This window comes from Embiotoca jacksoni, unplaced genomic scaffold, assembly GCF_022577435.1.
Source record: "Embiotoca jacksoni isolate LCO1_2020_lvr unplaced genomic scaffold, fEmbJac1.0.p SCAF_8, whole genome shotgun sequence".
NCBI lineage: Eukaryota > Metazoa > Chordata > Actinopteri > Embiotocidae > Embiotoca > Embiotoca jacksoni.
Genome location: NW_027185436.1, coordinates 9,496,727 through 9,508,537, shown reverse-complemented (window position 1 = coordinate 9,508,537; position 11,811 = coordinate 9,496,727). Strand labels below are relative to the sequence as shown.

Sequence of the window (11,811 nt, the reverse complement as noted above, 5' to 3'; positions counted from 1 at the left end):
AATTGTAGTCTTCATAATTACAACGAATCAGGCCGAAAACGTAAACTTCCAGCCGTCGCTCCTCCTACGTCATCAGCGTGCGACAGTGTTTATAATGAGAGGGGGGAGCATCACGTTCTTGCGGTAGCGTGGTAGTAAAGAGACCGTGTCGTTGTTGGTTTACCAATTTCCCAGTAACTTTGGGAGGATGTCCATGGATATGACTTTCCTCGGGACCGGCTCGGCTTACCCGTCTCCTCACCGCGGTGCCTCGGCTCTGGTGCTGCGGACGGACGGGGAGAGCTGGTTGTTTGACTGCGGAGAGGGAACCCAGACCCAGCTGATGAAGAGCCAACTGAGAGCCGGTGAGTCGATGCAACTCCTTCTCCTGCTCCTGTCTTGCCTTTAAATGATTCGTGGGGGGAGTATAACAATTTCCATCAATGAACTTTGGATAACATTTCTTCACTTCAATAGACGGCGGATAAAGACATGAATTGAATTGCTGCTGGAAGCTGTGGTCAAATCTTTGCGGAAGTACAGTAATTACGTGCAGGGGTCATTTTTTTTTTTTTTTTTTTCTTTTTTTTTTTCGGTTTACTCGATCATAGCACATATGTTCCCGACAACTGTTTTCAGCAGCTCATCAATTCATGACTTTATCTTTATTCACACGTTTTCTTGTTTCCGTGACCTATCAACCTCCCCGTATCAAACTACTTGATATATTTGGGACAATCCTCCTTCCGGTGTTGTCCTATCTTCCTCAGCCAGTCTCTATACCACCTCTGCAATAATTGCATATCAGTTGGCCATCTATCCGCAAATATAATGGGAGAATTATTTCAACAGGTGATTTTATTTTTTATTTTTTTCTACCACCCACTCCAACTATCCGGCCACAGCCAGCATGTCCACATCTTAAATATCACAACAACAACAATTAAAAGTTGACAAGAACCTGAGTGGATTCCTGTTTAGGATGACACCGACCATGAACCTGTTTATTATCAGGTACTAAGGAAAGTTTGTGGCAAAGTTCACTTTAATATTAAATATTATTTTTTAAAAAACATCTTGAATAGGTGATGAGAAACTTTGAGTGGATTCCTATTGAATATGACCATAATTAATATCAATTGATTTTAGTGTCCCGTTACTGATACATTTCAAGGCAAAGTGATGGAAAGAAAAGATTTGTCTCTTCCTCTTGTTTGCATTGTGGCTCCGGAAAGTCTCTTTGGGTTTCTGTCTTATTTGCAAGTGATTCCTTTTTGTTTTACTTTCCGCATCTAATTGACGACTCCCCTGTGTCCTTACACTCCGAAAGGTTTCTTTTGTTTTACTCTTATTTGCAAGTGACTCCTGGAAAGTTCCTTTTGTTTTACTTTCAGCATCTAACTGACAGGACTCCCTTGTGTCCTTATCTTGTGACCTACAACCAACTCAGTATTACCATACGAAAGGGGACACAAAGGGAATGGGGGTGATTGTCAACTGTTTGTCACACTATAAAAGCTGCCCTACGGAGGAGTGACCTTTTGTGGGCCTTTTGCTGGACACCTCCCTTTGAGGGTGCATGTATTTGCTCCTTCTTGCAAGAATAAATGTCCGACATGTTTGATTTTGAACCAAGCCTCTTGAGTAATTTTTCTAACACAAAGTTGACTCTTTTCACATTTTAACACAATCGAGTGTGTCCACATAAATAGTAAATAAATATAAAAAAGAGTGACCCTTGCCTTTGAATTTCTCAGTAACCCTGCAGTAAAGTCACTTGATATTAAGAAAGGACACAGGCTGTGGCATTTTAAACCTGAATCCACTGAACGTTTCTTGTCACCTGTTTTTGATGTGGACATTTTAATGTGTTATAATGTGAAAAGAGTGAACTTTGTCTTTAAATTCCTCACTAATAGTACAGTATAATTACTTGATAGTAATTAGGGTCATAGTCTGGGTCATCCTGAACAGGAATCCACTCAAAATGTCTCGTCACCCATTAACAATTTTTTTTTAAATTAATTATAAGATATGGACATTTAAATGTGTTATCATGTAAAAAGAGTGAACTTTATTTTTAAATTTCTCGGTAACTCTACAGTATAATCAATTGATTTTAATTAGGGTCATGGTCTGGATCATCCTGAATAGGAATCCACTCACAGTTTCTCATCACCTGTCAAGGATTTCTTTTAATTAATATTTAATTTTGGACATTCTGACAGTTACAGTGTGAAAAGAGTGAACTTTGCCTTTGGCTTTCTCAGTAACCGTACACTAAAATCACTTGATATTAAACTGGGTTATGGTAGGGATTATCCAGAACAGAAATCCACTGAAAGTGTCTAAATATTAAGGATTATTTTCTGTAATATTTAACACAAGGACATGTCTTATGATGTGAAATCAGAGTATAAAATACTGTACAACCTTTAGGTTTTTACGGTTTTATTCATATTAAATTAAATTTCATATAATGTGCAATATTATGCTGTTTTTACTTGTTATAGGTCGATTGCATGAGAACCATTTGGTGAATCGGGTGTTTCGTCGGTGTTTTCGCTCCGGGTACCAGTACCGTAATACCACAGATAGTCGCGCACCTACAATCCCAGGGGGCGGCTGGTTTGACCGTGTTTTAAAAGATGACGGCTCACTTGACCGCAGTAATTTTAACCGATAAGGCCGACAATTCAAGTGAAAGTGGTATAACACTAGAGTAATTTGCGTCGTTGTGAAATTGATTTTGCTATCATAACCCCCCCCTGCAGCTGTCGCGTAAAAGACAGTGCGGAATAGACAGGAAATCGGTGATTTATCAAACCTAATCCAGGTTCAATGAGGAGATTGGTTAATAGGTTACTCGTCTGACTGCCGCACTGACAAAAGAAATATCCACCCCGAATAACACGAACAGCAACAGGTTTAATTTCAACACAATGCATTAAACAATAACAGAACAAATTGACATTTTCACACATCAAAAAGTGTCCGAGCAGGTAACAACGAAAATCAAAACCTCTGAGATCTCAGGAATTAACGAAACTGAGCTGAAAATGACAAAAGAAAGAGTTCAAGTTCTCAGATGTCGTACTGTGCACAAACCGATGTCCAGCGAAATGAACTCCAGGTGAACTGTGATGTCAGTTTGAGATGAAGGTTCCCTCGGGTGAAGGTAGACGGTGAGCTGAATGAAGATAGGGGGCATGGGGAGGGGGGGGGACGGCAGGCAGGACGCTGGATGGACGACACCTCGGGTTCCAACAAAGAAGCGATATAAAAAAATAAATAAATAAATAAAAAGTGCAGGACAATACAGTTCTACAATTCATTACCAATTCAACTTGCTCAAAATTAAATTAAAAGTAACCGATGGCTATAAACATCACGCACGATATTAACACCTAGTTAGCGACAGTACATAACTCAAAGGGCACTCAAATATAAGTATTACATCTTTCTATCCCCGTCAGATTTTATCCTGACTGGTTTTTAGTAGAATACACAATTTACTAATTAAAAATATCAGCGAGCATTCCTGCTAATAAAACTTGCATGCAACGGGTAAAAGCATTGAACTTCAACGAGCTCATCAAGATATTAAATGTTCAAACTTGTAAGTATCTCAATCACCCGTCGTTCAGCATTCAATTTCAAGTTATGAACTTTCCTCTACCGGGGTCTGACTTATCTTTTCCTCCTCACAACTCCTACCGGACCGAAGCACAGACGAGGGAAGGAAAACAAAGATGCGCTATTAAGACACGGATTATCACTCCTATCGATCTCTGTGCATGGAGTAGCAAAGATTGAATATTAGTCCTAATATAAATGTGGCTATGACATCGCAGAATCAATAAATGTCTGATGTAATGACTACAAGGGATTTTAACCTTTTGTGTACCTCCAGTGTGTAACAATATGCTATGTTTCCTGCGCAGGCCGAATCACCAAGGTCTTCATCTCCCATTTGCATGGAGATCATTTGTTCGGTCTGCCCGGTCTCCTTTGCACTGTGAGTCTCAACACCAACGCCGACCCCCAGCAGACTCTGAATTGCGTGGACATCTACGGGCCCCGGGGCCTCCGGCACTTTCTCAGGGTCACACTCGGCCTCACAGGATCACAGCTGCTCTTCCCCTATGCAGGCAGGTCTAAAGTGCACAGGCCTTTCTCCATGCCACTGCAAGCCTGAAAACGCTGCAGACGGTGTGTCGCGCATTCGCTTTTAAATAAAGGTTTCTAGAAACAAAAAAGATTGCCCAGAGATGCCTCTACGCCATCCTACATATCTTAGAGAAGCATGAAGTCTCTCGCATAAATGGGAAGTTTTTTTCAAACCCTCGGGTTTAGAACGTCTTTTACGAGACAATTAAGCTTTTTTTTTTTTTCATTTGCTCTATTTTACCCAACTATCACCATGTACTGCCTGATTTGGTTCCGTTTCTCTACCGGTAGTTTTTATTGTCCTTAATTCCATGCACTCTGCTGTGTGTGTGTGTGTTGCTGTAGTGCATGAGCTGGAGCCCACACCTGACCAGAGTCCGGAAGACGGACAGCTCAGCTTGGAGGTAGGAGGTTGATTTTGGTGTTCCTGTGCAGTAGGAGGTCCCACTTACTGTTGGGTACCTGAAGGTAAACATGCCAGTGCAAAGAGACCGATGTACAATACTTCTAAAACATTCCCGTATTAGTCCCAGGTCATTCTTTAAGGCGCCCGATAAAAGTTGTCGCTGACTCGGTTATAGTTTTGTGAAGCTGAAAGCTCAGGCCCAACGCGACACGCTGTCACTACTACGCATTACACGCTGTGGTTCATTGCTTTGAGGTCGGCGTGTTCCTCTGCATCCATGTTGTTACATTAGCAACAGCTTTGCAGAAACAAACAAAAATATCCAACACATTTTAATGGAGGTGATGGCCATCGACGGAGGCATTATGGTTTCAGGTTGTCCGTCCGTCCGTCCGTCCGTCCTGTTCTCTTGAATGCAATATCTCAAGAACGCCTCGAGGTCATCTCTTTCAACTTTGCAAAAGCATTCACTCGAAGCGAAGGATGAACTGATTCGATTTCTACACTTTCACATGAAAGCGATATCTGAGGATCGTCCGGATGGAATTTCGGGGTACGTTCAACGATGACATGTTTCGAATTTTGTGATCAAATGTCCAAAATACGACATCACGTCCGTCCTTATCTGCCCCGTTGCATTCTCGTGAATGCAATATCTCGTAAACGTCTCGAGGGAATCTATCGACATGTGGCACAAACACGAGGATGAGCTGATACACATTTTGATGGTCAAAGGTCAAGGTCACCGCGTTCACACCCATTTCCCTTTTTTGAATGCGAACACCTAGAATGCCAAATTTGGCACAAATATTCATGTAGACTGAATGATAAACTGATTACATTTTGGGTTTTAAAGGTCCAGATCACTGTCCCTTACATCGACCCGTGCTCGTGAGCACATCTGGGGAACGCCTAGAGGACATTTCTTGAAATTTGCCACAAACATTCACTTGGACTCAAAGATGAAGTGAGTAGATTTTGGTAATCAGAGGTCAAGGGCAATATGACCTCACATCCTTCCTATCCATTTGTCCTATTCTTGTGAATACGATATGTTAAGAACACCTTGAGGGAATACCTTAAAAAAATGTAGCACTGACATTTACTTGGACTGAAGGATGAACTGATTGCAATTTGGTTGTCAAAGGTAAGTCTGACCTCACGAAACATTACTGTGGCCATAGCTTAATAATTCAAATATCTGACAGGATAAAATGATTATTTTCTGTCTATTATTCAAAACCGGGGCGGTCCATTTAGAAATTACTATGATTCTATGATATCTTCTGTGCTGTCAGGATTGCAGTTGTGTGTGAACCATCCATGTTTTAGAATTGATAGCCTCCTTTCAGCAATATCTACTGTATATGGGTTTGGACACATATGTAACTACAACTTCAGTGGTTAGCAGAGATATACAACTGCTAAATGGCAAATCTATTTTTTTTTTTTTTTTTGTGGGAGTGGTACTAATATAGATCTCTCGCTCTTCTTAGATGACAGCAGAGTGCGGTCCTCTCCATTCCCAGGAGCAGCCTGGCAGGACGATCTCCCTGGATGTCTCAAGTGACTGTTACCACCTCTTTGAAGACGAGAAGTTTATGGTTAAGGCCTTCAGGTTGTTCCACCGTATCCCTTCCTTTGGCTTTTGCATTCGGGAGCATGATCGACCTGGAAAACTGAAAACTCATCTCCTGAAGGCGCTGGGTAAAATGAACTTTCTGTATTATTTAATACACTGCGCCAAAAAATAAAGGGAACACTTAAACAACACAATGTAACTCCCAAGTCAATCACACTTCTGGGAAATCAACCTGTCCAGTTAGGAAGCAACACTGATTGTGAATCAACTTCACCTGCTGTTGTGTAAATGGAACAGACAACAGGTGGAAATGAGGCAATTATCAAGACAACCCCTATAAAGGAATGGTTCTGCAGGCGGTGTCTACAACCCACAGAAGTTGCTCAGGTAGTGCAGCTCATCCAGGATGGCACATCAATGCACGCTGTGGCAAGAAGGTTCGCTGTGTCTGTCAGCACAGTGTCAAGAGCACAGAGGAGATACCAGGAGACGTGGAGGGGGCCGTAGGAGGACAACAACCCAGCAGCGGGACCGCTATCTGCTCCTTTGTGCAAGGAGGAACAGGAGGAGCACTGCAAGAGCCCTACAAAATGACCTCCAGCAGGCCACTAATGTGCATGTTCCTGCTCAAACTGTCAGAAACAGACTCCATGAGGGTGTTACGAGGGCCCGACGTCCACAAGTGGGGCCTGTGCTTACAGCCCAACACCGTGCAGGGCGATTGGACTTTGCCAGAGAACACCAAGATTGGCAGCTTCTCCATCGGCGCCCTGTGCTCTTCACGGATGAGAGCAGGTTCACACTGAGCACATGTGACAGACGTGACAGAGTCTGGAGACGCCGTGGAGAACGTTCTGCTGCCTGCAACATCCTCCAGCGTGACCGGTTTGGCGGTGGGTCAGCGATGGTCTGGGGAGGCATTTCTTTGGAGGACCGCACAGCCCTCCGTGTGCTAGCCAGAGGTACCCTGACTGCCATTAGGTACCGGGATGAGATCCTCAGACCCATTGGAAGACCATATGCTGGTGCAGTGGGCCCTGGGTTCCTTCTGATGCATGACAATGCTAAGCCTCATGTTGCTGGAGTGTCAGCAGTTCCTGCATGATGAAGGCATCGATGCTATGGACCGGCCTGCCCGTTCCCCAGACCTGAATCCAATCCAGCACATCTGGGACATCGTGTCTCGTTCCGTCCACCGATGCCACGCGCACCACAGACTGTCCAGGAGTTGACTGATGCTTTGATCCAGGTCTGGGAGGAGATCCCAGACCATGGTGGAAACAAAATATAAATTCAAATCATTTTTGCCCTGGTTGCATATTGCAGGCGGTTTGTTGTCCGTAGTCCAGTGATCGGACATGGTAATCAGAATCAACGTTTCTTTTATCAATTTACAAATGTTGAACATTTTCCATAAGAATAAAAAAAGGATACTTTTTTATTTTAAACATATTTGATATATTTATAATATTCAGTTTTTGAAAACAAACGTTATATTACAAGAGGGGCAGAAATGCTTCTGAAGTAACTGATGACACAGATTTGAAGTTTTTGCATTAAATCGTTAAAAAATACACACGGATGTAAAGTGGAGGAGAAAAAAAACTGTCTAAAATACATAAATTGTTAATTATCAGTGAAGTACATAGATGGTTAATCGTTAATTCAAATTTTGTTGGGAAATGATTTGAAGATCTTGTATTTCTGAAGTTATATTTTGTCGCGCAATTATGCGGCGCTGTAAACCATTTCAGAAAAGTGCACGTGAATTACAATTAACTGCTCTCATCTCGTGTCCCCGCCAGGCGTGAAACCGGGGCCTCTCTACGGGCGTCTCAAAGCCGGAGAGTCCATAACTCTTGAAAGCGGGCGCGTCATGCTGCCCAGCGAGGTGCTGGGAGAGGCTATCCCCGGGAGGAAAGTCTGCATTTTCGGAGACTGCAGCTCAGTGCTTGGGGAAGGACCGCTGAGGTTGTGCAACGGAGCGGACGTTCTGGTTCACGAGGCCACCCTCGGGAACGAGCATCGGGAGAAGGCGGTGGGGCACGGTCACAGCACGCCCGAGATGGCAGCGGCGGTGGCCCGGGCTTGCTGCGCGCGGAGGCTGGTGCTGTACCACTTCAGTCAGAGGTATAAACCCAGCTCACTGCAGAAGGAAGGGGACGAGGACAACGTCTCGGAGCTCAAGAAACAGGCTGAAGAAGCTCTACGGGACAATGGCGTAGAAGTGACTGTCGCTGAAGACTTCCTGACTCTACCGATCCCTCTCGTAAGACCAAGGTAACGGCTTCAGTTTAGGTATCGTAAAGCTGGTCGTGGATCTGATTTAAAAAAACAAAACAAAAAAAAAAAAAAACAGGGCAGCTGTCAGTTTACTGTCATATGGTGTAAAATGAACCGAGTACTTACTATTGGCCCTCGTCAACCGATTTACTGATTTGGTTTTCCTCTCCACGTTGTTCCAGTTTGGCTGTTTTTTTTTTTTTTTGGGGGGGGGGGGGGGGGGGGGGGGGGGTTTATCCTACTCAGCATTTTTGTATCAGTAAATCCTGAATTAGTCAAATAACAAAAGTGAAGTTGTCAAAATAAATCTCAGCTCAAGGTTCCATTATTATTCTGGATTTATGACCATGTTGCACAACAACCAATCTATCAGTAAATGGAGTTTTCTGAGAGATTTGAAATGACTGACGTTTAATGTTTCCATTTTTTTTTTTTTTTTTTGGCTACTGTTTAGGACTTGGGCATACATTTTGGCTTTTACTTTGAGCCTCATAACTGCTGTTCACAAAAGTGCCTCCGAGTCTTCAGTTTTTAAGTCCAACAGCTGCTTAAAACATCTGAACTGTCAGTTGAAAGCCCCAGAACAAGCAAATGAACCTGAACACCGAGGTGTTTTTGTCTGTTGTTGTTTACAAGGTAAAGAATGATTTTTCTTCAGTGATATCATAATTTGGTTACCTGCAAAAACGCTAACTATTAGTACAATTGTCTTTTTTATGTGGTGATAAAGAACATGCGGTCTTCTCCGAACCTTTTCCAGAGCTTTATTTCTGGATCTGTACACAAGGTATTAAAGTACAACAGAAAATACAAAATAATGTTTAACAAAAGGAAAAAAAAACAAAAAACAACTCAATGTTTATGTACAATTCTTATAAACAATAAAGATAGCTTCTTGAACATTTCTCATAGTGAAGTTTTTGATTGTCTATATTTCTGGATATACATTTTTAAGTTTTGTAGGTTTTTTTATTCACAAAGGTGTTTTTGTTTTCATCAAAGGACTCGAGTTTTCTTTTTCAAAACCACAACTGCTATATCTTTTTTTTTTTTTTTCCTTTTTAAAACTTCAAAACACAATACAAAATATAAAATAAATTTGTTTAGTGCTTGCTTGCACACACAAGTCTCATACCAGAGATATCAATAAAATATCACATTTTCGAGAGTTCACAGGGAGGTGAAAAACCTACTTCTACTACTTAATGGCCTTTACATTCTGACAGTTTTTCTGAGTCTTTGTACAAACCACAGGTAAAATAAATATCACTGCACTGCTAAAGCTAGAAGAGCTTGGAGGACCTACTGCATTATGCACATTGCATTAAAAGAGAAACTAGCTCTCCACATACTTAGAGCAGCAGCCATCCCTTTACCATCAAGACAAATATAGACAACATGGAAAAATATTATTATTATTATTTTTTTTTTTTTTTTTTTTTTTTTTTTTAAGGAAAGAAAGATGAGTGTCTTTTACACATGGCTGCAAGTTTCGAATGCAAAATTGCAACATTGAGTTAATATCAATACGTCTTCTGGTAAAGCCGTTTTCAGTGGTACAACTTGAGAAAACAGGCACAGCTGGCATGCGTGGTTTCAGCTGTGGCCTGGTGTCTGGGTGACTTTCCAAAGAGAGAGAGGAAAAAAAAAAAAATTTAAAAAAAAAAATAAAAACACCAAGTAAACCGGTAAAATGCAAAACCCAAAAATTATCTGTACATATCTACAAATTATTGCCTTTCTGACAAGGAATCGAATTAAAACCTTTGTATCAACACAGATTCACAAGTGTAAGAGGTCAGTCAATAAACTTTTTAAAGGCTATTTGCTAATTATTTACATGAAATGCAGATGTGAATATCCTCTCTGATGCTGGGCTTAGAAAATGAATCACTTGCTCAAACTTAAAAAGACGGTTAGTAATCGGCATGAATCCTGTCTGCACACACACACAATGGTGAAATACGAGCTCTGTGGACATGACACGCATGATGTACCCCTGAAAAAAAAAACTAAATATTCATAGCACAATGCATAGATAAATTAAGTAAACACTACTACTGCATCCAATCAACTGACGCTGACCCGCTAAACGTTTCACAATTATGGACTTCTGTCGAGGGAAAGCGGCTCCATATCTGCTACCAGACTCCGAGAAATTTTCGACCAGATTTCAAAAGGCATCTCTAGTCAGTACAGGCTAGACCGAGGTTTAGTACAAAATCAGAGAGGCTTTAAATAAAGATATAATACTGCTAGCGGGTTAACCCAAGCTTGCTAGTGGTCTGAAAAATGGCGCTACTTGATTTTAGTAACAGATTCTAACATTTTGACTATAACAAAGGACAAACACAGCTAAACTTGGTTAAGAGTAGCATGAGAAAAAAAAACAAAAAAAACATGTGAGGTTAAGGTAAAACTATATGCAATAAATACATATGTTACTGTGTCTATGTTTAAATGGCTATTAACCCAACCAAAATCTTTGCATTGCAATATTGCCATTATGGTTTGCTGATATCCTCCAAGAAAGAAGAAGTAAAACAAGGTGACTGCCATCATTTTTAACTCTGCACAGGTACTCTTCTTCACCTGTTTAAAAATGGAATAGAAAAACTGTGAATCAAGGCCTGTAATTTGGGTTTGACTACAAGGGATGAAAAGACATTCACACGCTCCAGTTTGGCCACTTTGAACAGAAGTAAACAAGCAGACAAACTCCGAACAAGCTTCCACAGGAGAAAAGGAAAAAAAAAAAAAAGGAAAGAAAACCAAACGGGAGGGCCTTAGCAGCTAATCTCCATGCTAGTGTTGCTCTTCAAATAATAAATAATATGTACCCAGGTATATTTGGGAACAAATAAAAAAAAAATCTACACCAGTCTGGTTAATGAAAAGTACCTGTAAACCAAACACTTCAAAAAAAAAAATAATAATAATAATAATAATTAAAAAAAAAAAATTAAAAAAAAAAAAAGTACCACTTCAAACAACAAAGGCAATTAAATGCTAACACTAGGGGCAGAAAAACTAAGCCAATTTTTGGCAGCTGAAAAGAATGGCAGGATAACATAGTGTAGCTCTGAAGATGTTGTGTGTAGACGTGAGGGAGGAAGATACACAACTCTCCTACCGCAGCCTCTGGGCCCCACTGTACATGGACGTTACGCATCTCAAGACCGCAGAACAAAAATAAAATAAATGGCTATATAAACTCTTGAGAGAAATCAAGATTTTAGTTCTATATGATAGACATCACTGATGTCATATTACACAAAAAAATGAAAACAAAAAGTATATTCATATACATATAGATATATATATAGATAGATATCTATATCTAGATACATATAGATATATATAAATATATATATATATATCTAGATACATA

General features: G+C 40.8%; 1 protein-coding gene across 1 annotated transcript; it reads left to right on the top strand.

Annotated features, from left to right (window-relative positions):
• Nucleotides 1–113: 113 nt before the first annotated feature.
• On the top strand, nt 114–8,632 carry elac1 (elaC ribonuclease Z 1). The gene is made up of 5 exons (XM_069178360.1): nt 114–344; nt 3,924–4,130; nt 4,495–4,553; nt 6,052–6,262; nt 7,943–8,632. Exons 1-5 carry the CDS (start codon nt 188–190, stop codon nt 8,419–8,421), a joined length of 1,113 nt encoding a protein of 370 aa, XP_069034461.1. The 5' UTR covers nt 114–187; the 3' UTR covers nt 8,422–8,632.
• The last annotated feature ends 3,179 nt before the right edge of the window (nt 8,633–11,811 follow it).